The sequence below is a fragment of the Botryllus schlosseri genome, chromosome 13 (assembly GCF_051294905.1).
Source record: "Botryllus schlosseri isolate E-star chromosome 13, Bs_hap1, whole genome shotgun sequence".
NCBI classification, from domain to species: domain Eukaryota; kingdom Metazoa; phylum Chordata; class Ascidiacea; order Stolidobranchia; family Styelidae; genus Botryllus; species Botryllus schlosseri.
Window position 1 is genome coordinate 21,502,129 of NC_137248.1, and position 27,142 is coordinate 21,529,270.

The window sequence follows — 27,142 nt, forward strand, 5'->3', positions numbered from 1 at the left end:
GGGGGTTCATTTGCTTGAGCAAGTTTTGAAAAGTAGTTCTAATTGATAGGGTTTGTTGCCCAGTCATAAGATCAATCACTACACGCTTTTGACATCCTACCCACTCCTTCAGTGCCTAATTTTACCTATAAAATCAGAAATTTGCCTGTAACTTTTTTCTGTTCATTTTTAAGGGCAAGTTCTATAGAAGTGAGATAAAAACATGTTGCTTCTGCATCTTCTAAGCCCAAAACTGACTTTCTAGTGTAAGTGATGATCCAGATATGGCGAAATTAGCTGTTTTTGGCTCGTTCGGTTAAATTGCACGACCACTAGAGGGTGTACGAACCCAAAATTATGATAGAATTTATTTGTTTGCTATTTGGCACCACATATCAAGAACCTTTTTTTGAAATTCAAAATTTTTTATTTTTCCCTTCACCCTAGTATGAAAAATCGAGTTCGCCGAGAAAGGAGCTGGAGCCGTTCGTCGGATTGCAGTGCAAACTCGGGGCCTTCAATCTTTATACCCTGTTTGTTGACAATTATTGAACAAATTCAACTCCCAATAAACTAGACCGGGATACTAGTCCATTGATCGATATATTGTAAATTTCGCAATATCGCACATATCTTTTGCTTATACGTTTTTTCGCGTAATGTATACGGTTTTAAGGCTTGCTCTAAAATCGAGCATCCTATTTGATTCGATGGTTCGCAGCAGAACAACCCTATGTCAAGTGTTCCGTATGATGGCTACAGCAGTGGTACTTGACTTTTTTTTTAGCCCGTATCCCGAAATGTGCTCGGGCCGTTGCGTAGCAGTGATGAGCGGATAGTGCTTTTCGAGACTCCGAATCCCTCCGACAACTTTAGTGTCTGAGGAAAACTCTCTCCGACCCCGAAGAGCTCAATCCCAGACTCCGATGAATCTCGCCAAGTATCCGAAGTGGCAAGCATGGTACGTGGTACACATGGTACAACATGGTAAATTGTGATAATATGGTTGGCCTCATAGTATTGTTTACTCTCCAGTCCCCAATTCCAGTGCAGATGGCCGATTTTTATGCAGTTTGCAATCATTTGTGCATGGTACCCGTCATGTTACAACTTTACAAGCTGCCAACCGTCTGTGTTTTGGTTTGTAATCATAATCAATAGTGTATTCTGGTCAGAGCTATCCAAATATATCAGAGACAAAAGTTACAATACTCCGAAAAAATATCTGTAGTAAACTCCGACTGGCACAAAATCGGCAAAACTCCGCTCCAAATCCACTCCGACTCCGCTCCGATGATCATCGCTGTTGCGTAGACCACGAAATCTGGGAAACTGATCACTAAACCAAGGAATTTTATTGTTGTTGTCGTTCTTTGGCGACTGTGACCTGAAGTGAGCATTTATAATAAGACCAAATGTGGAAAGGAGGTAAACATTAGGATAAATTGGTATTAGACAACTACAACTTCAATATACAAATTAATTATACGTTCATATTGAAATAAAAGCCGAATGTTTTCGTCAGGAGTAATCGTCAGCCGGACGATTGTCAGCCGAAAATATTCGGGTCGATATGAATATGTTGTTAAATTGTATATTAAAGCTCTGTACCACCAAGAAGCTCTTCAATTGGTGTCATAATTGTGGTTTCAACCTTTGCCTTTCGGATACCCAACAGGCCCATACGTTAAGAACGTCTGGAGTAGACTTTCGACAAAAACGTTACGGATAGCTGTCAATGTATATCATAACTATATTCGAGATATGCATCAGATCACATGAGAAATGTAGTGAAAACGTAGTAAAGAACAAAGCTATAACAACGAAATAAAAGAGATCCGTACATGCATCATAAATATATAGGACTAACGATTTTGACAACACAAGAGAGCCAGTTGAGGTGCGGTTATCAAATGAAGTTTGCTCAGAGATTGGTGAAAATGGATCACATGCAGGCGACGCACACAACGATCGAGCGAATACAAAATACAGTGACGTGTTGATTGAAATCGAATAAAACTCACAAGATGTTTGTATCAATCATCAGCTTTATCAGTACAAAAATGCCGATGTCCGTCGTCTATTTTGTAGGTGCAATGTTCAGCAATATCGTTATAATCATAGTTAAGATCTATTTTCAAAGTTAAAAAATAGTGGTGTTGCAGAAAAACTGTCGGCCTTGGTATATCATAATTACTAATGTAAAGACGCATTGGGTAGACCCCGACCGATTACCGTTTGGCCGATAATATCGAGTCACAATTTCACTTTGAATGAAATACGGGTATCGGGCATTTCGGGCAACAATATCGTCAAGGACTAGGAATATTGATCTGCTTACTATGACTTACTCGTGCCCATATACAGCCTCAGTTTCATTTCATGTCCAAACAAAGTAATGGCTGATGAACTATTCAAATAAATACGTTAAAGTGTTGGACACGCGCTTCAACCTAAATGCCATATTTTTTGAATTTCGACTCAATATATCGGGGTTATTGGTTATATCGGCATTGACTAAAAATCGGATATAGGTCGGGCACTAGTTATGAGGCAGTAACAAACAATTTTCGTCGGTAACAGATAGTGGTCGTAAAACAGCATAGGCAGCTGCATTAATTGTTTCGTGATCTTGCTTATTCGTATATTGTTGGTTACAGAAAGCAACGTGGAATACTGTTGACACCACAGATATCTGTTGGTAATTCTCTACGCAATCAACGTACCGGCGTATGTCGCGAAACGCTTAAATAGTGAACGAGTGTTTTATGTAAGCCAATATAGAGCAAACTTGTTCATACCAGCCAGCGACATGGCGGATAATAGTAACATGGCTATCACATGATGACTTTCATGAAAAGCAATCGTCCTCCGGACAATCGAATTCGTACAAGGTCTCGCGGCTATGGATCACGTTTCCACGATATTCGGGCGTTCGTAAATGCAGGTTGCAAACAAACTATCATTTCCTTGCTTCATCCTGATCGAATGAGCTTTAGGTCACCGCGCGTCGCACATACTAAAACTGGGATGGTTAAACGCGTCTTCTTGTAATCTCAAAGCCTTTCCCTTGATTCGGAAGTGACCTATGCATCCGATGTAACCCGTATAAAAAGACCTGGGCAGTCCACGCTCAAGTAACGGCATGTATTCCTGGTCGCAGCCCCCTACAATGAAATAAATCATGTAAAGACTAGCATGATTACCTTATTGCGAAAATGAACGCACATTGTCAACATAAAAGATCTTTTGACCAATTGGATTGTGTACACTAAAAACGAAAATCGTGTGTTTCGCCCATTTTCACAATTGTGCGGGGTGTGAAGCAGGTAAAACGACACCTTTGGATTTCAAATTGTGCTTACACACCTTTCCAGCAGACACAAATTGTGCCTTTGTGTACATTTGTGTACTAGTACTGACTGTTACCTCAGACGCTGCACATAGTGCGTGCGACTGATTGATAGCTTGTTGATTAGTTTGGAATAGTGTTGATTGATAATTGTAAATATTGACCGGCACAGCTCGTGTGACCGGTGTGGAGAGATAGCCTATGTCGTTTTTGTCGTTGCGATGCGGTCGTGGCATTTTCTGTTATAAACTTTTTAATATACTTTGCATTTAAGCTATCACGGCCCATTATCAATAATGGTCAGTTACAAGGTGACGGATGTGGTGACGCGGTATGACCGATCGCATAATATAACAACCTGAATCAAGCAAGCGAAACTGGCTAAAAATTTGCGAAAATTGGAGAAGTTGGCTGTGGTAATCCCGATTTCTCTTGACGGTGAGGCAAATGACGTTAGTAGGCAACAAGTAATCACGGTGCACAAGTAGAAGCATTTCCGACTCAGCCTATACATCCTGTGGTTGAATCTTGTTTTGTTTGATGTTCTGAATTCCAAGAAGCTATTTGCGGACCAGTCATAAACGCGACGAGCGCCGGGTTAGACCACAGGCCGTGCAATGCCCAGGTCCGTTCTAGGTGGATATTTCAATTATATTGGACGGTAAAAGCTTCACTTGTGCTTCCCTCATTTCACTTCTAAGAGAGAGAGAAAGAGAAAGGGGTATTCGTTTTCGCCTGCACCATCTATATGCTTTTAACAACGGAGATGCGAAACAACCGTAAGGTCATCTAGTCTGCACCCGTTTGTTTCTCTCCTCCATGCTATCCGTGGCTGCTGAGCTCCTAGCAGGATAGCCACGAATACCAGTTTTCAAGTCTTTGGTCTGACCCGGCCAGGGATGAAACCAACGACTTACCGATCAAAAAGCCGGACTCATCACCATCACACTTTCTTGCTTGGTTAGCTATTGGGTGACTCGAAATTGACCATAACAAGTCAATGTGTGCACCTTTCTAACTCCATGTTTGATTATTAACATATAAAGAACTGATAAGGAAGAAGTTAATCACATACCTATCCATAAAAATCCATCCGTGTTCAGCCACTTTGTTGAAGACGGCGCGCTCACAGTTAATATTTCATCATCGTTCATTTGCAAGGAGGCATTATTTTGATTTCTGAATATACAAACAAAATATATTAGGCCTACCGAAATGTCTACAAAATATTTCAAGGAAGCAATGATATCATATTGACAATATCTATAAATATAGTATATACAGGGCAGAGCAAAATTGACAATCAGACTGATTCAATTCCGTGCGGAGTAATGAAGTACCCTTCATCATGAAGCCACAGCACAGCAGTAACTAAGACTTGAAGTGTTCAAATATGTACCTTTAATGCGACAATGAAGTAATTAATTTCAGTTACACTTAGCCTATTTTATTTCTGATTTGCTAACACTAACAAGCCAAAGCGGTGTGACACAATACTGCAGGTTGATCTCCGTTTAACAGAAATGTCGTTTCAATGAACGCATATAGCCACCTGCTATATAATTTGAATGATAAGCTACCTCGTATCAAAGTTTCAAGGCCTTCACAGTGGGTGGAAAGTATTTTAAAGAGAATTTTCATTCATAAAATAGTAAGGGGATTTAATTTCGGTACTCAAAACATCAGGATTGTAATGACTCGATTCGCGATTTTTGGTGACCAGACTTGACTCCAGTCATTTTTTCGAATGCTTTAAATGACTCGACTCAATTTTTGTATTGATTCCACTTGCACTCGAGTCATTGCGCACGACTCGAACCAAGTCATATGACTCGAGACTAAGACGACCAAGATAGACATTTGATTGTAACTTCGAAGAATAGTAAATTTACCACATTATTGGTATTTCGTCTATCAGTCCTGATACTTGGAAAATAAGCCAGAAACCGTTAAGATTGAGGAAACTTACGATATTGTGAATGTGAGCCATTCTATATCACTCGAACAGAGTTTAATAAAGTTGATTGAACCGGATTGAACAGAAAACTGATTAGCGAACACAATGACTTGGACTCGGGTCAAAACACTGTGACTCGGACTCGACCACCTACCAGCCCACTTGGACTCGGACTTGACCCAGTGGTGAATTGAAAATGACTCGACTTGACTAAAAGCTATAAAAGTGAGATCGACTTGTGACTCCGAACGGAACCACGTAACTTGCTTACAGCCCTGCTCAGCACACAAGTTAACTCAGAGCAAGGGTCTAAAACACGTGGCCAGGGAGAACATTTCTTCATGTTCAGCGGCCTATGCTTGTTTCTTTTCAAATAGTGATATATTAAGATTCAAATTGTATGAAGTTATTGTTACTCTGTTCCGAGCGCAACAATACTTCTAATAAATTCTATTTCGTATTTATTTTTTTTGCTGCGTGCGATGTACTATCATTCCCTATGTTTATTTGGATGATGGATCAGACACTTCTATATTAAGAAACACTGCCTTCTTGGCCGGCTATTGTACTTGTACCGTGGCGTATACCAAGCTAGGAAGCTATGCGAGACCAATTTTAAGTTGGAAACCTCTGCCCTACACTATGACTTTCAATAAATGAACCCATATCTGGCAAACATGTCTTTCCAATTAACTTAAGAGGTGAATGAAGGCACACCTTGTAATTGTGACTGCCCTCCACAATCCATCGTTGACAAGATATCTGGACATAATGTGTGCTTGTCCAGAACCCAAATCGTAAACCAGGTAGAGCATTCCTTCCTTCAGTCCTACCGCAAGATAGTCTCCTGTCCTGGAATGCTTTCCGTTGTAAAACAACAGTCCTTCGGATGCGGTCGTTTTGAATACATAATTGTATTCATTTTGTTTCGTTGAGTGATCTCTGTGGAAGACGGCATATTTCTAAAATCTTAATCATCACAAGTGAAACATCTTCATTCGATTTTACTTTCTGATGATAAGATTGCGATATTGTGACTGTACGTTGCCATCCAGGTATAAGGCTTCTTGTACATCTACCTTTTTGCGAACTCCGTCTCTTGGCAGACCTACAAATTTAGAATACATAAACACACCGAAAACAGTTTGCTGCTTTGGAATAATGAGGAAGATATAGAAAATAAGTTTTCCTACTTTTATAATTTCATGGGAAAAATTTCACAAGAATTGTTTTCTCGTGTGAATTATGGGTTTGGTCGTGAAAAGTTATCATCTTTATCTTGTCAAAATTAAATTTTTAATTTTTAGTGCAAAAGATTCCGTTTTTAGGTAAAAAAATCGCTCTAGTTATTAGGTTTCAGTATTAATTACAGTGTCCCACACACCATATTAAAAAGCCACACGAAGCATTTCAATAGACAGCTTTGGTGACATATTTCAAGGAGCCCCACTTATCAACATGTACAATTGTACATTGTACACTGCATTGTAGCCTACGCTGTATACAGCTCTTCGTCAGTTATCGACAAAACCATTTCATAGATATCATCAATACAATGATATGAAGCACACACTGTGGGCTATTCCAAAATATTGCAATAAGTACATACATAGAAAGTCTGCAATATGGAACATGACTTCCACTGCACACAGTAATCTTAAACGTGAGGGATGTGTTTTAAATAGATGAAAAGGATAATGAATCCAGTAAACAATGACATTATTATCGATATACCTGTCTGACATGTAGCTCCTGTGAATCCAGATACACAGTGACAAGTATAGTTCCCTAGTATGGGAACGCAGTTTCCCCTGTTTTCACAGGGTCTCCTATAGCAAGGGTGACCGTTGAAAGCTTGTACGTGATGGGACGTTGAATGCTCATCCACCAGCGACTGTGGTAACTTCACTCCGTTGACAATAAACTGAAAGACATAAAGTCAATTTTGTTTCTGAATAATCACATCAAGATTGACATTGTTGTACACTGGCCTGTCTTTACATCAATATACAGTCATGTGTATTCACATTGATTATAACTATAATTATAAATCTACTGATTTTACCTTTTGAATTGCACCCATCAGCCCGCTAGATATCGCCGTTCCCTCTGGTAGATCGATTGATTCCGGAACTGCTCCTATGTACAACGGCTGGCCCAGATTGAGTTGAGTGTGTTGATTCTAAAAATCAACAGCAAAATCTTGGAAAGAGCATTGTAAACATGGACTAGAAAAACACGAAACAAACCCATGACTTGTCGTTCTTGTGGCAGCATGAAAAAGAATAATGCAAAAGTAGTTCTAATGCATTTCAGAGATGAAATAACAAGTTGTCACTTTGACAATCATCTCAACAGTTTTGATATTTTGAGTAGAAAGAAAATCATTTTGCATTACATACATGGACAATGTACAATTTGTATATTAATAACAATTGATAATGGTTTGTAAATTAACTTGTATTTAGAACCATTATACATTAAGCAAGGACATTATATAGTTTTTCATTGCTGTTTTGGCTGCATATACACCGACTCATGATATACATAGCCTACACACAATCTGTGCATATGTCTACCATTAGTACCTGATGTGCACATGCCGCTGGACAGGGAAGGCGCAGATATAGCCTTGTAAGGATTTCGAAGTCCAAGAGACTAATTATGCTGATTGTTGCAGATTAGTATCAAATATACCAACTGCCAAAGTTACCTTTGATTCCCCTTTCACCTTCCTGTGATCATCCAGTTTCAAGTCCCCAACTCGCATAATACGTGATAACTTTGCAACGTGCCAATCATTGAGAGACACTTTCTGCTCGCTCCTGTGTAGTGGAAGTACGTTTATTATAGAGTTCAAACCAAAATGACATTGAAATCTTACACAATGTGCACCGTTTCCTGACCGAGATTATACATAAAGTCGAGGTATCCATTCCTGATATTCAATGCAATGAAATCTTCAGTTCCAGAGTCGGAATTGGCATTGTAAAATATTAGCCCTGTAGATATGTGAGTGTATGATGAATTGTTGAAGGTTATATGACTAAATAAGTATACATCAAAGCGTGAGCACAGTTTTGTGGAGTGGTGTCAAACTCAACTTGCTTAGCAGGCCAGATTCAAACCATCAGATTGCTCATGGGCCGGACCAAATATATGATTTCAAAATGTTGCCTAAAAATCCTTGATCGTCTTTTTCACTAGTATACTGAATTATCAAGCATATATATATAAAAGTATATTACATTATTCCATGAGAGGAGTTCTATTCTAGCAACACGTTTATTCACAAACAACGTAATCGGAAAAGCTATGATGACTGGCATGTTGAACACAGTTACAGCCATAAACTGTCAAAACAGAGGCTCTAATAATGATGCAAGTTGACATATGTCTATGCTTTACGTTTTTAATCTCAGTCTAGCATAAGTCCTGTGTATGCATTGTGAGGAGTACAAGAGATTCGACTCGATTTGGATTGCTCCCAAGGCCAGGGACCTTTCGAATCAGAAGTGATACAGCAATGCGACCGGACATATTTGAATTATATTTTGATGCACATATTATATTCTTCATGTAACCTGCATAAAACGAAATTGCAATAACTGCTTTGGGTCCTTTTTTCCATAAAACTCTTGAGCTAGGTGAGTTTGTAAGAAATCTGCTGGATAGTACAACCATTTTCGGTCTACGCAGAATTGCTTCGCGGTCTACTTAGAACACCTTCTACCTTATCAATTACACCAAGTGGAATATGTTGGTGGCGTTCATGAAGAACATAGTTATATGTAGATACAAATCTTCAATATCGCAACAAACAAAATTTTGATATAGTAAAGATTTTATTCCAATCCATCATTTTTGACTGACTCTCATCAGGAAAAAACGTCAGTAAATGCAGTTACATAACACAAATATATAGTTTCAGCGATGAAGAAGAATGATGAAAAGGCTGCTTCATATATAAGACCCACTAATATTTGCGGGGAAGTTGAAATTGCGTTGTTGTTCATGGCTATGGCTGGACATAATAATGCGAGTACGCAAATCACAATCCAGTAATAATTCTAGCTAATATTTCGAGTCAGGTAGTGAGAGATGATTTTTCTAGTACTGAAATTATAAGCTCCCTGCCCTAATAGGTAATTTATCAATGAATATTATCATATCTCTAGATTTTTTCCCTTAGGGGGGTTTGAAACTTGATCGGTTGTATCGCAGCATACCAAACATGTATTATTCTGTTTCATTGAATATCATGAATAATTTAAATTTGCTATCGAAAGCAGAATGAACTATTCCCAGAAGGAAAATATTGATTATTACTGAACCGATACCTTCAAGCTGATAAGTGTAAAACACAACTTCAATGTCCAACTGTGTGCTGACGCCGGACAAAGACGGTCGTTGTATGTAAGAATCCCCGGCAAACATTGGCATATACGAAGAATCAACGGGTGTATCGAGTGGTTCATCCCTTATCACTGAAATGTAATGCGCAAAGTTAACAAAGTTATTGGTGTAAAAAATTTTAGACTTGAAAAAATAGTATTTACTGTGTGTAATTCTACATACGACAGAATTTCTAACCTTAATACTATTTTTTCAAATCAAAATCCAACATTTTCGACTCCCATGAATTGAGCAAAATCCTATTTTATTTTCAAACAGCCTTACTCCACATATATGAGTGGTTAGTAGCCTTACAATCCAAGTCGAGTATGTTACAAGGTCCAATAAATGGTGGACACGGCCATAGTTGATACAGGTATGTTCAGTGAGTTTGATCAAGTTGCCCTGCAAGAATTGCTGAATTACCGTATGCTTATGGACCTGAACCAGGGGTTGTTAATTGGTCACAGCAGGAAGGTCATATTCGGAAAATTGTGGATTAAGTGAAAGTTCAGTTATATTTGTCATATTGTATGCAAAAAACATATCTGCTGACTCTAAAACGTAGTAACACGTAGGGAGTGACAAGGTACAAGTCTAAAATGGACTGAAAAGGCATTTTTTCACCTAGCTAAACCTATAATGACAATCCACAGCTATGTGGATGATAGTTTGCGACTATTTTGAGCATGACCAAGTCTAGTCCAAGTGGTGGGCCACACTCTTTTAATCCGGAAAATAGATCAGGACGAAACAAAGATGAAAACCCATGGGCTAGACTGAGCCTTGGATGAATTTTATATTGGCCGACAAATACATAGAAACACACTTACACGTCTCGCAATTCCGTCCTTGTCTCGAGGGAGGACACCAACAGAGATATGATTTGTCGATGACCATACACGTTGAAGACGCATGGCACGGATTTGAATCACAAGCCGATTCCTGCGTCTCGTTTTGACATACGTTACCTGAATAAAAAGCGTATCAGTTAAAAGAATGAATTTCTGCATTTGTAGACTGAGAGCTGTTCTGTGCTACGGTATCTTGTATGGAAATCACAGTTACCGTGCGCAGGACTGAGCGGTGGACATACTGCCAAAGAGGTTAGTGGTCCAAAATTGGTTTCAATATGAAATATGTAGGTTTTTAGAGGAATATCAAAATATCAAAAATGTGCAAGTTAGATGCAGAGCAAGATACATTTAAAGCAATGCTTTCCAACCGTTTGTCTTCATTCCCCACTTCAGATTTATTCGAGTCTTCATTCCCCACTACCCAAAACTCCTATATACTTTTTAAAATAGGGTTACTAATTACTATATTTTGAAATCCTAAAAAGAGGAATATGTTTATAAATTCTGAAAGCTCCAAGAAAACTGGTTATTTTGAAAAATTTTCGACCGATAGTATTTTGTTGACTAAAAAAGGTCATCACTTTGACTCGGCTCTCGATTTCTTACGAAACTCTGATGTTCGCCGCGTCTAAGTCGCAGTTTTTCAGAGAAAAAGAGGACAAATTCCCCAAAAGAGGACATTTAAGCGTCCTCCGAGGACACTCTCAATTTATAATTTTCGATACATACGTTCCAGACCACTGGTAATGGTAATCGTGCATGTGTCTCCGTAAATATGTGGACTATCTTGTATATAATGTTTAACAAATGCGCAAGCTGTACTAGTAACCCAGGTGATGCATCGGCGATATACACAAGATTTATTTTCCAGATTTACCGAGAATTTTGAATAATTATGTATGAACGCCATGCTGTCAAGATACGTAATGGAAAGCGGCCTTCAAATAAGCTAAATGAGTGATGCAATATTGTCAATATCAGCAAAAAGTATAGATGAATACCAATTTAGAATTGATTTTGACCAAGCAATGTGACTGCATCCACAAAAAGTGTCTTAAACATAATTAGATTGAACAAAAAATTTATTTCACAATATTGTACTATTAATCTAGGACATTCTAACACTCACCGTAATATTGAGAGCCACAATTGCATTTGAAGGTGAATTCTTCTAGTTGGTACGTGATGAAACAGCTGGACATGTGTTGACATGGATTGGGCATGCACGGTGACGGTGCGCATTCTGCAACTCTGTAAAATAATGGAAATTTGTGAAATTATGTATAGTTGAATTGTGCGATGCACCGGATAGAAACATTATTTGATCTTCCTTACTCTGTTTAATTAACTTACGAGATACAATATTACACAATAAACTTTACAGCCCTACTAAGGCAGTTTCAGTAGAAACAAAGACATGCACCAGTACTGAGTTGTTTTGAGAGGAATAGTCTCATATTAGACATAGTTGAATAAAATATAGTATTATTATATGAGAATATTGCTGAAGTCATGTCGATGTGTGTCTCTCACCTAAAAGAATCGAAAATATCAGCAGATTTCGATTCCAAACCCAGGGCCGCCGTGTCAGATTCGCCAACTTCCAAGTGTCTTATGCAACCAGTCAACCCTTTGGTCACTCCTGTATGCTTTTCGACCCTGCAAAGTTTTACTTCAAAATATGATCATCAAAAAACACTGTTAGACATGTTACTTTGCTTGAAACATTGACGAAAATCCGCCAATAAATAACGGCGTATCAAGATTTACTCCAGTCATGCTTGATGGCGATGTGCCGACAACTTCATTCTCTTCGTCAACCTGATAAACGTAAAAATCAAGTTTTTCAAAACATATTAAACTGATTTTCAATGCTGGTTGTAACAAAGGCCACAGGGACTAGATAGGTTATTCCTTGGATCAAAGTTAAGTCAGAGAGATATTTTAATGACACGAGAATGAGTAGAACGAAAGAAACATACAGATGTTAGTCACATTCATGTGTTGTATGCACAACTATTGCTTTGATGGAAACTAGGAAATTCCATTTCCCAGTGACTGTGGCCATTGCTGCTATCATAAGGTAGAATGATTTCACAGTAGCATTTCAGTTCATGTTACTAGCAATTTTTATCAGCTCAACACACCACAGAAATGCGTTCCTATGAAACGATAGGAAGGTGTCGCAACGACTTCGAGTGAGTGAGAGAGTGAATGAGCATTCTCGGCTTGCTTGCCTTCAGTAAGCCAGTTCCTGGCTTGAATTTACAGCGCAAGTCAGCTTCAACCTCCAACTGATTTCAATGCTCTATTTTAAGCACACACACACACATTGAAAGGAATCAAATAGCTCTAAGTAAATATGTTGATATTCTAATTACAAATCACTAAAAAATCGGTCACACTTCGTATATTGAGTCTGAAGATCACTCTGTTAATTGTGATTGTTCAGTATCCTCTGAATGCGACTCTCCTGTTTACTATAGCCTCTATTATACTGCCAAGGGTAGGAATCTAACGAAGATTGTTAAAAAGTCTCAGTAGCGTCTACCTATAACTTTTCCGAAATGAGTCGAGGCGACTATTGAATAGTGTCGTACAACACTTTGCACCATTGTGATGTATGCCAAAAATCAGCCACGAACTCTCTCTTACAGCACCACACAGGATAACTTTTTCACATCAATTTGAAATTTGATAATTTCTCTAATTAATGGACAAGCTACCAACTTCTTGCATTTTTGAATCTAAGGATAAAATTGTAACATACTTGGCGGACCGACAGGAAACTGGCCACGGACCGGCGGTACAGACCCACTGATTTAGTAGATAAGCAGATCATTGTTTTTGTGAGTAGGTAAAAAATTTGAGATTAGCCGAAGGCTTACTGATATGGGTAAGGCAGATTTGTAATGATCAAGAACCACTTAGGTAGACAAGGTAGTGTATTATCTACTTCCATACTGATACTGAAGTTATATACCGGTACAAAATATTACTCTATCACATGGCAAATTATATGAACATAATAGTGACTCCTCCAAACCTTTAACATCCCTTCTCTTCGATTCCTTCTTGATATCAGTCTGTGCCATCTTCCATCGTTTACTCGCACATTGCTTCGCAACGCAAGTACTCCGGATCCAGTATCGAATCTATTAAAAGAATAGCATGCAATTATTCACACCTCTTCCTGAAAATGGTGAGAGTCTCGAAATTCCAGCATTTTAGTCCCGTCGTTTCATTGGCGATGGATGTAGGGGAGATGTGGTACCAATGGATCAAAAATTGCAAAATGATCTCTGGCCCTCAAATCTTCAGCCGAGAATAGCAGATCTTTTGCTGTCTCAACACTTCGATACAAGCTCTACCTATCGCGGACATTTACATGAATATCCGCCTTTTCAAAAAATATTTATAAACGTTTAAAATTTGTTGCTCGAACGTTTCATCGGTCCCCACCCGGTGGGTCCAACGGCACACGACCATGGGACCTATGAGACATACGCTCAAAAACTAAGGTTTATTAACTTGTTTTGTTGTGTACTATAAGCTAAGCTACAGCAAGCCAATGAAGAATGTTTCGTCGTGACCTTCAAGAATGAAATCGATTATATCAACTGTAATATTATCATAAAATCATGTTTTGATATACGTCTAAACTTACAAAATTAATGCCACATATATATTACCCTCAAATCGACATTTTGACTTTCAAATAACTCGTAATAGCGATAAAACACCTCAGGTACCTATGATTTACAGCCTATATATATATGTAGGCGAGTTTCTGTTGTTAAGTGATTAGTTGGCCCATCTATTTTGCTTGATTTGGCTATAGTACCATAGGTCCCCCACCCCATAAATATTGTAATTGACTTGAAAATAGTCCACTCGAAGATTGTATTGATTAAAAAAATATGTGCCATTATATACCCTGATACAAGCCCTATACTTCACATCAAAATTTATGGCGGGTTTGTTAGTCTGGAAGGTGATATAGAAAAATGCAAATGTCGATCCAAATTTACTTTACACCCCCTAAAACGTAAATCATTCGTCACAGACCCCATAACTCACGCACGTCGAATTTTTTTGCATGTGAGGAAAGATTCTGTCAGCATGTCATTGTAGACAAATTCACGGAGAGTAATCATGGAATTATCATGGAGAATTTTTCAAGTATTTTCGGTCCCAGTGATCCATCGGTACCACATCTCCCCTATTTCAATCTATCTATTTTTCGGAAATCCATCGGCTATTCAACAAAAAGATTAAAAAGGGTGAATTATCATTAATGTTGCCATGTAAGAGTATTCTGTGAGTATTTGATACTAAATTACATGCCTAAAACAAAAAGTAATAACCAACAGCTGCCTTTCAGACCTAATGGTGAACCAGTTCTAAACTAGTGCTCTAGAACTGGTAATATTGATATACTTGACCGCATGGATGATACGGTGGCTAGCTTGAATGTCTTTCTCATATGTCAAAATCTGATGAATGCCATGCGATGCACAAACCTGAACTCCACGTATCCGTTAATGATCGCATGCGAAATGAAGTCCCTTCCTGACATCTGCCCGTTGAACAGTAGCAAACCTTCGGCATCGTTGGATTTGAATTGCATATCAATTGTTACAGAGCTGTACGCGTTGATGGTGCCGTACTCCAAGTAAGAGTTTCCACCAAATTGAGGCGTTGTCCATGTTCCATCTAAACACGGTATAAAGCGTGCTAATAATAGTGAAAAGTGATTTTTAAGGACGACTCAACATCTACCTTCTGCATACATTGCTGTCGCAGGTAACATTACTGAAAAAAAAAAATTTCTATGATTGGTTGGCAAGACGATTTTTAGTTGCATGCGGTAATTGTTGTGTGAATGAAAATTAGGAGAGATTGTTCAAATCAGACAGAGAAAGAAGATATTGGCATTCATTAGAGCAGGGGTCACCAACACGCGGCCCGCAAGGTCATATTTTGCGGCCCGCGACTTGATTTGAGATTTCGGAAGAAAGCTAAGAAAACATTTTTAAATACTGAGATACAAATACACGACGCATAGAGAACGGCATAAGGCAGTGGTTCTGAAACTGGGGGGCCACCCCCCTGTGGGGGCGTGGAAGCATCTGAAGGGAGCGCGGAATTGCGGTCAACTGAAAAAATTTTCGCGCTCTTTGCGCTTTACCTTGATTTCATAGTTATAGTTTTTGTTCTGTGTATAACCCAAATTCATATTATAGAATTCTCTCATCAACATTCGTAACCTTCCATGCCTTCAAACTATCCGCTGGGATTGCTAGCATTGTGGATGCATTGTGTGATATGACGATAAGGGAGGAGGGGCGGAATTTTTCCGTGTCATAAAGGGGGCATGTCTAAAAAGGTTGGAGGACCACTGGCTTAATACTTCCCCACAAGATCAAGCTTTACGTGGAGATGGTCTTTCTGCTAATAACGTATCTCGCTAGCCCCCAGAAGCGTTTCCAGGTACCGTGTACAGCTCAGAGTTCAAAATAAAATGATATTGATGACAGTGATCCTTTGTTGTATCTTTATTCCTTTAATAAAACATCACTTCTTTTGTGGTCACTATACCCGTCGCCTATGTTAGGTAGCACAGCGTTGTACTGACGTACAGTCTTAAAACGTGGTTGCCTACTTTATATCGATAGCCTATTGAATTCATGCGGCCCGCGGCCGCTATGAAATTTGAAAAGTGTTTGAGTTGACATGTTTTGAGTTGGCGACCCCTGCCTTAGAGAGTATGAAATAGGACTGCCTACAAGTTACTACACCAGGACGGCCTTCAAGCTACTACACCATCTACATTACACAATTACAAAAAAAAATGCATCGTTCTGATGATGCATAAAACCCATTATTTCGGAATTGACTGCCTATAGATAAGTTAAGAGAGAGAAAGAGTTTATTTTGTGTCGATTTGAATTATATAAGCGTATAATATGTTTTGAATTTTCTAGCAAAGCTGCACCCGAAATACTGGCTTCCGTTGTTACATTGCCAAGTAATATGAGATCACACAGCACACAAAGCGTTTAGCAACATACCACAGGGTGGCTACTTACACATGTTTTGGTTGACGTTTGTTTTGATGGCCTCCCAAACATCGGGTCATCCGAATTCTCTTGAACCAATTTGGATGTACTTTGAGATTCAGATCTTTCATTTTTAATCAATTTTTTCAGAGCAATTGCATGCAGGCAATGACATGATTCATTAGCGTGTGATATTTTGGCTCAATCAAAAATCTTAGCGAATTCATGTCTTATTGTGGATATGATGGATTGGAAAGAAAAACGTGATAAAATGAAAATAATGGCATTTCGAAATGGTGCTGGTGCACATAACATAATTTTCATAATCTCACGCAAAAGAAAACTAGATAACTTTCAGATTTTTAGTGTGCGATATTGAAATTGGCTCGAAAATCTCACAAATGATTGATGTGCAAAAATAAACAAATTTCACAGCACAAATCGGGAAATTTGTATTATGAAACTTGGGAGGTTACAATTTAGTTTGTCATGTGATATACGCAACACAGGAGTCACTATGTATTGGCAATAATGGTAAGTCATGGTATAATAATATGGTATTTATAATATTATATTTATATTTAACAAGGTAAGTTCAGATAATTTTATATTAAGATAGGAAAAAAGTATCGAATTAAATGCTCGATGCAACCAGTAAGATAACACTTCTACTTTCAGCATCTATATGCATTACTACTACAGACGTTCTAAAACAAATTGCATCATTTCATGGGCAAAATTTCAACTGCTAATGGGCAGTAACGATCGCATTATACTGGTTCTAAAATGACTTGCTCAACGAGCCTACTTTTCAAACAATTCCTTTTCTACTTCATATAACATATATCTTGACTTGGAAGTTAATTCCTCCGCTCATATTGAAGATAAATTACATATCATCAGTACTATAGTTGACGGTGTTGATCAGCATCACTGTAGATTATCAGCAATGTCATCATGCATCGTCTACAGTTAGTATCAGCAACACTATGACATTTTGGTGATTCGATCAGCAATTAATGTGAATCCCACTAGGCTGATTGGACAACATCACAAGGTAATAATCAATTACGATTTTGTGATTGCTAAAGGATTTAGTTGCACGTTGATTAAGATGGCAATTATTTTGTTGAGTAGCGATATGTGCATAATCAGGCCTGTTTACACTACCACTGCCGCAAATTTTGTAACATAGTTCGAGAAACAAAATGCATCAATGTGTAGGTAGATATTATATTCCAAGCATGGATTCCTAACAAGTTCATGAGTTGAAAGAGCATTCCAGGTTATATCTAGGGTTGGGCTTAATGATTCGAGTACTCAAATCTGAATCGAGTATTATTTTTATTAAAAAATGAGATATGATTTTTCTCTAGTACTGAAATTGTAAACTTCCTGACACTAAGAGTAAATTCATCAACGAAAATTATAGATTCGGTACTATCTGTCACTGTGGAAGGCTATCAACGTCGATTTGTCGTATAATAGCATCAACAACAAGTAAGCCTAGTGCCTAGTACAAAGCTACAGACATTAGTGGACATAACATAAGTATGAAGTCGTGATCAAACCGCAGCATTGTCGCAAAGTACAAGGAAATAGGTATGGTCGAAAAAATACCAAATGAACTTTAATGTGATGTGCATTATAGACTTGGTATTATATTCTTTGTGTCCGGATAAAACAAACACATTTTAACTTTCCACGTCAGTGATACTGTTGAGGCCAAATAGTCGATTCAGAATCAAATCACTCAGGTATTCGATTTTGCCCAAGCCTAGTTATATCCAGAATGCTACATGAAGCATGACACATAGGTATAATGATGGTGTAAACAGGCCTGAAATCGTGTTTGCAGTGAGAGCATGCCAGCACTAACAACTCACTTGGGAGTAAATGGAACAATACCAATGTGAAGAAGTTTTCAACTCATCATATTTCTTTCCGCTATTGCTGTTGAGTCTACACGCACGGCAAATTCGTGATATTGCCATAAATGCAGATGATACATAGCATCAAAGGGAGTTCTAGTGTATTTGTCTCAGAAGAACAAATACAGCACCGGTCACCAGATCTTGCATTACAGATATTACAAGTAAGCTACTTCTACATAGGCTCACTTGTGGTGTCATAAAAAACAAGTGCACCGTTTAGAGCAGGTTAATGATGGTTAATGGAACATCTCTACCTTCTAATGTAATTTCAAATAAAAACTATTTCCATGTGACCGGAGAGTTGACTACCTACGGTCCCTTCTTGACCCTGCCGACAACTGGTTCAATATCAGTATCGGATTGGCAATTAGCGGTATAAAAAAAAGGGTAAAATAATATCACCAATTCATGACGTCATAGCCATTATTTCGAAGATGGAGAACTATAATCTGTTAGACTGGGAAGATTGATCTATTTCTAATAGCTTACAGGCGTCCAGTTGTAGCCATTCCAGTTTATTACAAGTTCCAACATAGCAATCGCTGTAACGCTGTGCAAATAAGTGCTCTGAAGTCGTGGAAATGCGCCTTAAGCTAGATGCCATATCTTTTGAATATCAGCTGGATATATCTGGGTTATCAGTGAAGTTGCTAGTCATCGGTTTTATTGGTATCAGCTCAAAAATCCCATATCAGTCGGATATTAGTCACTAATACGATTCCAAAATCATTGTACCCCAAGCCCAATGTAGCCAATGCTTACAACCCCCACTTCAGTTGCAATGAGGAATGAACCATTTTTATTCTCACTATCGTCATTGTCTGATAAAATCGATACATGACTAACGAAAATCCACAGCCGCTCCAATGAAATAAAACTAAAATCAAGAATTCGTACAAAAATCGGAGCTACGGAAGTGTACATGTTTAAAAAGTAATATTCAGCACTGAAAGAACTCGGCAAGTACAATTCACCATAAAAAGGGTTACAACATGCAACCTATTCGATTCGCTAGACTGTAAAACGTCATCTTATAATTTCAGTATGAATATCGCACGGTGGCGCAATTTCTTGACAAAACTCAACACTACTATAAAGCAATAAAGAACACTGATATCGACACCGACAAAGACATTCACCAACAGTGAAATAGGCCTACTGCCTTGCGCCAGAATTTGGTGGGATGGAAAACAGAGACGTAAGACTATGCAGAAAGTTAGCAAGCTCTGCACGAAGTGTTTTTGAACTATCTTGTTAGTGTGCTAGTTCTGATACCTTCTCCGGTGATATTGAATACTTCTTGGTCTTGTAGTCTGCCGTTGACGAATTTTGTGATGCGTGCAATCGATGACTTTGTGGATATGTCGATTTGAAATCTTGCGAAAATGGTGCCATCGTCACGAGGAGATACAACAACGTTCTTCAACGATTCCAAATCGACACCATCGCTGTTTGGTATTTCCTCTATGATCAACTCCAACTGAAGAAAAATGGTGAGGCTCAAATGGCGATATTTTGAAGTTGAGCCATACGCCATAATTACCCACACATTAGATATAGACAATTTTCGCAAGACATTCTTGGGTAGAATTCATATAACATATCACAAAGCAATGGCTGCTACATAGTGCTACATTAAAGTTGGTGCATGGTGCACAATGGTCGATACTCATGTACCAAGGTAGCCAAAGCAGTCAGTATTGGTGCATGAGGAGTAGGCCGTGAATTTCTACTCACTTACAGGTAGAAGTAGTTCTCTTTTCAAGACATGAAAGTATGCAAAGTACTCGAGGAAGTAGTTTCAAAAAGATGTTATTAAGGAATAATATACTTTATTGGGGTAATTAATGACACTACGCAAAGGCACAATTTCTGAAATACTGTCCAAGTAAGATGTGCAGGTTGAATGAATCAGCTGTTGCTACTTCCTACATTTGAGATCTAGTTCCATCCTCCGAATTCAAATATACGTTTAAGATTAGAGTCACCTATGCAAGTAGTTTTTGGTACCTAACCTATCAATCCACAGTGTACCTGTTCACCCTCCTGGTTGGTCAGTAGTGCATAGATTTTGTATATTATTACATCTATTTATAGACCCATATTTACACTGGCTTACCGATTGTGACTGTTATTAAGTGGACATGTGCTATAGCATTTCACCTATCTCTAACAAACATCACTATTCTGACTTACTAACTACTTTAAACCAATTAGCGAACGTTTAGGACAGTGGGCCTAGTGAAAAGAATCCAAGCAGCTGAATCCGTAGCTTTTAAATTGAATTGGAGAATTCCCACAAACTCTTGGAATAGAGTTGGATGCTTAATCAGTGTTTATCCTATTACTACTAGGAATGCATGTAAAGAATAGTTGCCTTTTCAATAATAGACGATCTGCATTGAGCCATCATTTCCACGTCTGAATTGAGCATTTGCTGGGAACACACGAGTTCCAAGTCCCCAGTAGTTGACAATGTCAATTCAGCCCAGTATGTCTTGAGATCGCCTGTAATGTTAGAACAAGTTTACACCTCACTAATCAATTATGAAACGATCATAACAAATCGTGAACGTGAACGTATTTAAGTTCATTTCATTGCATATGAAGAGCTTCTTAGAGGTACAGGACTTGAATACATAATTGAAAATTATAATCGTATTGAAATGAGCCCGAATATGTTCAGCTGACACTCGTCAGGGGTAATCGTCAGCAACTAGCAGAGAATTGGAAAGAACATTGTATATCAACAGCCGTATCATCAAGTATTGCGTATGAGTGGAGAATTTCAGTATGATAACTATGTTCAAAGCATCATTGATGTACTGAATGTACTGTATATACCCCAGTTATTTAACTATTGGGTCTAAATACAGCTTTGAGCAATCTCCAAGTAAAATTGATTTCTGTATCTGGTTATTGTTCGAAATGAGCATATAATACATTCAAATACAGTACCCTACAACATAGTGACAATCATGCTACAAAGATCAATATACAGTGAATCATTTTAACAGTCAGTATCATAATCAGGCAACATACACACACAAAACATTCGTGCACCATCCCAGACCTTCACTGGTAGACCAGGAGTTGCGTATATGTGCGGCATGTGAAGAAGTAATATAGTCGTAGTGTTAATATGACGAAAATGTAAACTGCAACATACCTGCACCCAACATGCCGTCCATTGGTTCGTCCTGAGAAACAATGCGAAACTTAAAATTATAGTCAACATCTGCATATTAGAGAACCATTGATGATTCCTCCCATGCCAACTGATGGCAATGTTTTTCATGATTATTTTATGGCAAAAGACCGATAGCACTAAAAATTGGACAGATCATAATATCCAAATTAGTGTGTGTCAGCCAAGCATATTCAGAGTTGAAATAGTCGTAGTAGTTTTAAAAATGCAGTGTCTATATTTCTAACATTTGTCAATATCTTGTCTCATATTCAACAATTACAAACTGGTTTCATTTTCGTCATATACCGTATCATTTTTGAGGTCGATCTGTGACACTGCACCTCGACACCTACTGTGACACGACATTATACCACAAAACAGGTTTTAGACATTCCCAGCCCCTTTTATTGAGAATTATGTAAGCCAAGAGTACAGAAACATCTCTATGACAAAACACTGGAGAAAACAAAGCTGTGTCATATCAAAAATCATGAAGATCCCCTTTGACTTATTTGTTATAGAAAATCAATTGAAGCATGAAGTAGGCTGCCAAACATTGTATAGTTTCATACAGTTACTGCAGTCAAAATCGAGTTGTTGGTGGTTTTAAGAGGACTCTTGTTTGCAAAAACTTCAATAATATAGAACCACATAGACAAGTGTAATATCATCAAATTTCTCCTTGAATTAAGATTACAAATAGTTGTTTACAATTGAATACTTTTGTTGTAATTACTGAATTTTGGGTTGAGTTTGATTTTGTAAGTTCACAGGTGTGCAAAATTTGTTATGAAATTTACAGTTCCACAAGTTGAAAATGTCGAGACCCACTGGCACACAACATACTCCCTCAGCCTGATGACCGTAATTTGCTTGGCATGTGGTGAGTTTGTGGCTCTACCTGGAGATTGATCTCATATGGGCTCACTACCTGACAATGGATACGTTGCATGCCAGTAAAGAACAAAATTAGTGGCCCCCCTGCTTTACCAGGTTCCATCTCAAACTGCTATTGAAACGGGGGTTCTTAACCTAGGGTCCATGAACTCCTTAAGGTTCCATTAAAGGCTAGCGTTGAAACTGCAGCTATAAAACTACATTGTGCTTTATAATATCTCTCCTTATTTTTGAGTTAGGTCCTTATTATGAATAATAGATGACCTTTTATTACTCATGAGGTAGCTTTTCAAGTAACAATCGGGCCAGGTGGCACTACATGAAGCCGTGAATAGGATTTTGCAAAAGTGATGACCTCTGTTTTTAGTCCTTAGGTTCCCAAACTTGAAGTTTCAAGGTCCGCGCTAGCAGCCAAACAATTTTAGGGGGCAGAGGTGGAAAAAGCTAAGAAGCACTATACTAAATGCAGAATTCATAATAACAACATTGAATAAATTGCGTCATAATTATAATAGAATTGGGATGGTTCAGTTTTCCTTGTTTTTGGATCATTTTGAAAGCATCTCCGAGCGCGACAGATGATATTGAAGAATAAAAACCATTACAAGTATAATATAACATAGTTTAATCTTGAAAATCTGTTTCTTACCTCTCCTGATCCATCGGTTAATCCGTCTTCATCGTCATAGGTTGTGTTGCGTGAATCTTCAGAATGCCCACTTCCTTCTGAAACCGTAGTCACATAAAACCTTCCACTTGTCTAAGATTCTGCCTACTTGTATTACTGAACCATGTTTGTATGTTTTTAAACTACTTCCACGTCTACTTTACAGTTTTTAGGAAGATTTTAAGCACTTTTTCTAGTAAATTTGTGATAAGAACGAGTGGAATATCCCCTGCGTCACGGTAACAGAATATACTTTCCAAGATCGCACATATTTGTGGGGTCTTTATTTTATCAAGTTCATATTGCGCTTCCCAATCCATCACTTCCCATTAATGGCTTGAAATATGCGAAGCCTCAAGGAAATCTACATTTCGAAACCACTTGCCCGATTACTTTACATATCTTGACTTTCTACTTTCATTTCAAGTGGTTTTCAAACGCCTTGAAATCGCTACTTTTATAACTTGGAATTGTGAAAATGTATGCAACCCCTAGACCACATCTACTTTTGAAGCAACTTACTTGAGTATTCCTCCTTGATACTGTTGCAGGAAATAATACGTAATGATGTGCATGAAAAGTTTGTACAACATCAATTAATAAATCTTTATGGCATCTCCCAAACCGCTAATTACTTTAATCAGTTGATACCAGTTTTGAGAGTGGAGAGGTTTTACTGGGGTAAGCCTATTCAAGAAACACAACTCTAACCTTTGACATGTTTTAACTGTAAGACAATCCATTGGCAAATTCAACATTTTTTGCCACAAAGGTTAATTACTAATGCTGTCTCAGAAAGCTACAAGGCTATAGGATTTTGGCTGGCTGGTTACGATCGTGTTTGTAGCCTGTATGGATATAAAATTATATTACGGTACCGCTAATGCCGCAAACTACTCAGTCAAATAATCAAGTTATCCAAAGGTATAGTAAAATAAGACTAAACCAGTTTTTAAAAATAAAAACTAAATTTCTTGCAACAAAAATTTTAGCCGTGCAATCTTCTGTGGATTGTGTGGAAACGGTGTATTCCTAGTATCGCTTAACGCGGTATCAGACTGTCCGGATGCTTTTCTAGGGGTGTACAATATGCGGGTGCGAGACTATTAGATACAAGTATTTCGGAGAAGACCCTTTCCGTGCCAGTAAACTTGAAGATACGAAGTTTTCACCAACATGCGGCTGCTCGAAGTGCAGTGCCGAAAAAATAGGCGGCAATAGAACCTGGGCCCATAATGTCCGTCGCTGGTCAGTCAAAACCTTCAATATTGATATGTTTTTCGATTTGAAATCGCGTGCGTCAGACATGTTTTTGAGAAACGTGTTGCGTACATCTGGTTTAACATTTTTTAATTAATATGGCCATAAAAACGTAGTATATTAACAAGAGTTTTAGATATAATAAAGGTACTCACCAAGACCTTCACTGTCGTCAAAGGTGGTTGTGTCAAAATTTGAGGTGGTGGTCTTCGTTGATTTTGATTCGGTAACTGTTTCTGTGATGGGCGTAGTCGTTAACGTAGCGGTGCTTGCTGTAATTCTTGTTAAGACAGTGGAAGTTGAAGACATTGTTGTGGATGCTGTGGTGGGAGTCACTGTCGGAGCCAAGGTTGGCAGTGAGCTGAAGTAGCCTTGCAAAAGAAATTGAAATTGGAAGTATTTGTTAGATTTTTCATTTTCCTGATATGTTTCATGCAATCTGTTTAATTTTTCAAGTATTCTTTGCATAGTGAGATGATTACTGAATTTAGATTTATTCTCACCCAGACCTATATGTATTCTATGAATTTAACACTAATGATTAGATTTATCTAAAGCAGGGGTGGGCAAACTTTTGAGCTCGCGGGCCGCATTCAACATCTGAATCCATTCGCGGGCCGCACTATGTAAAATTGGGATTATAAACCAAAATGCAATATTGGTATTTGATTATATAGTGAGGACATGGAGACAATATATGTGCTTATTTAACACAAACTAAACATTGCTTTGATGATATCGTACACGCGTCAGAAACATAGTGGCGAGATTTCATAGGCTGGTCGACCTCAATAACCAATTTGTCAAAACTATAGAGATGAAAGTCGGTTGTCCCGATTCTTAGAGCAAGACAGAAATTTAAATCTGTGAGAAGCGATCTGTTCATAGATTTACTAAATCCACTGTTGGTTCATTTCCAGGGCACACAATGTGAACTGCATCATGATCATGTTAGCTCCCAACACGCTTTTACTATGTGAAAATCAAATATAAATACCCAAAGTCTACGCATATAGAGAACGAATCTACCCTAGACACGCGCGAATCCTTTTTCATAAGCACATCACTGAAATAATTAAAACTGGAGTGGCCAATCTGAAATCTCACTCGCGATCCGAATTATGTCAATCTCGTTTAGGATTTTTGTGATGTTCAGCAGTTGAAGCCTTTCAAACTGTGTAGGCCTTGAGGTCGGGCTGTCGCGCCAGAAATTAAACATAAAAAACAATATAGGAAGTATGTACCTTAGAACAGTGGTTCTCATACTTTTTAAGACACGCCCCCCCCCCCCCCCCCATTATAATGGTGACAGATTTCGCGCCACCCTTATTGTCATATCACAAAACGCAACCAGGATACAAGCAAACCAAACGGATAGTTTGATGGCATGGAAGGTTACGACCGTGGATGAGATATTTTGAAACATGAAATTCAGATTACATACAGCACAATAAATATGAATCGGATGCAAATCGCGCGGACCGCGAAAAATTTCTTCAGTTGAGCTCAGCTTCGCGACCCGCTTCAGATGCTTTCACGCCTCCAAGGGGGGCGCGACACCCAGTTTGAGAACCACTGTCTTAGAATTATCATGGTAAAATATACTAAAAGTTTAATCAAGTCCCTGCAATAATTCGATTTTTAGTACGCATTTTATGAATATTTAAAAAAGTTTCTCTATACTCTCGCGGGCCGCAGAGAACGGTGTTGCGGGCCGCATGCGGCCCGCAGGCCGTAGTTTGCCCACCCCTGATCAAAAGTAACACATAACATCGTAAATGAATTGACCATCAAAAACGGAATGCAGAATTAAGATGAAAGCAGGACAGCCAAATGAAATTTGAAGGGCGAAAACTGGATTCTATTGAAACAACATCTTCGTTATTAGAAACAAGGTGGCGAAGTATATGAGTTTGGAGAAAATCGTCAATAAGACTGTTAAAAACTAATGGATTTTCAAACCTCGCAAACCTCGCTAGAACTACGCAGTTTTGAAAATGTGGAGCCAGAGCTATAATTAGATCTATTGCAACTATTCCGAAAAACACGAATCATTGAATTGGGGAGGTTCGACCACTAACGCCCATTCCTGGCTCCGCCACTATTGATCGTGACGACTCTGAGCGAGCAATGGCAAGAACATCACACAACATATCCCCGGTACCACGATTCACGTCTAACGACAACACATGCTTTCTAGTTGCTCAGCAACTATATTTTTTATTGCACAACTAGAAATACAACTACTCACTTTTGAAAAATCGCTACTAGAACTAGAACAGCTAAAAAAAAACAGTAGTTGACCGTCAACTAGCGAGATTGGTAATTTGTCAAGTTTGTCGTCAATATCATGGATTTTTCTATGCAAATATCAGTGAGATAGTGAAAACAGAACTGCAATGATTTGCATCTCAACACAATCTCAACAAGTGGGTTTTACAATCTGTAAGTTGGCACTATCAATTTGATCAAAATCACATACTTTCACAAGACCCTTCTGAGAGCACAGACAGATGCTTCCCTTTCCTGCATCCTGCAACTCTCATGTAGCATTCGTTCGGATACATGATCCCATCGGAGCCGCAAACCTTG

General features: G+C 38.4%; 1 protein-coding gene and 1 long non-coding RNA gene across 7 annotated transcripts in view; both read right to left on the reverse strand.

Moving 5' to 3' along the window:
* Nucleotides 1-1,714: 1,714 nt before the first annotated feature.
* LOC145453292 (agrin-like) overlaps nucleotides 1,715-27,142 on the reverse strand; it is a 78,622-nt gene continuing 53,194 nt past the window's right edge. For 2 of the 6 annotated variants that reach the window (XM_080331270.1, XM_080331275.1), the window contains exons 22-44: nucleotides 27,033-27,138; nucleotides 24,706-24,921; nucleotides 23,273-23,349; nucleotides 21,706-21,736; nucleotides 20,914-21,044; nucleotides 19,812-20,016; nucleotides 15,323-15,355; nucleotides 15,064-15,256; nucleotides 13,587-13,695; nucleotides 12,255-12,361; nucleotides 12,074-12,199; nucleotides 11,670-11,791; nucleotides 10,517-10,654; nucleotides 9,629-9,775; nucleotides 8,173-8,290; nucleotides 8,002-8,113; nucleotides 7,538-7,552; nucleotides 7,354-7,470; nucleotides 7,023-7,212; nucleotides 6,297-6,396; nucleotides 6,006-6,230; nucleotides 4,407-4,510; nucleotides 1,715-3,146 (exon numbers count right to left, since the gene is read on the reverse strand). In XM_080331270.1, coding sequence (XP_080187396.1) covers nucleotides 2,980-3,146; nucleotides 4,407-4,510; nucleotides 6,006-6,230; nucleotides 6,297-6,396; nucleotides 7,023-7,212; nucleotides 7,354-7,470; nucleotides 7,538-7,552; nucleotides 8,002-8,113; nucleotides 8,173-8,290; nucleotides 9,629-9,775; nucleotides 10,517-10,654; nucleotides 11,670-11,791; nucleotides 12,074-12,199; nucleotides 12,255-12,361; nucleotides 13,587-13,695; nucleotides 15,064-15,256; nucleotides 15,323-15,355; nucleotides 19,812-20,016; nucleotides 20,914-21,044; nucleotides 21,706-21,736; nucleotides 23,273-23,349; nucleotides 24,706-24,921; nucleotides 27,033-27,138 — 2,889 coding nt within the window. In that variant the 3' untranslated portion in view covers nucleotides 1,715-2,979. The remainder of the gene's footprint in view (nucleotides 3,147-4,406; nucleotides 4,511-6,005; nucleotides 6,231-6,296; nucleotides 6,397-7,022; nucleotides 7,213-7,353; nucleotides 7,471-7,537; nucleotides 7,553-8,001; nucleotides 8,114-8,172; nucleotides 8,291-9,628; nucleotides 9,776-10,516; nucleotides 10,655-11,669; nucleotides 11,792-12,073; nucleotides 12,200-12,254; nucleotides 12,362-13,586; nucleotides 13,696-15,063; nucleotides 15,257-15,322; nucleotides 15,356-19,811; nucleotides 20,017-20,913; nucleotides 21,045-21,705; nucleotides 21,737-23,272; nucleotides 23,350-24,705; nucleotides 24,922-27,032; nucleotides 27,139-27,142) is intronic. The other 4 variants (XM_080331273.1, XM_080331276.1, XM_080331271.1 and 1 more) reach the window with 3 other exon arrangements.
* On the reverse strand, nucleotides 15,360-18,982 carry LOC145453327 (uncharacterized). Its single transcript, XR_013919728.1, has 2 exons — nucleotides 16,367-18,982; nucleotides 15,360-16,321 (listed from the first exon to the last, which is right to left on the reverse strand). It is a non-coding gene; the product is annotated as an uncharacterized LOC145453327 (long non-coding RNA).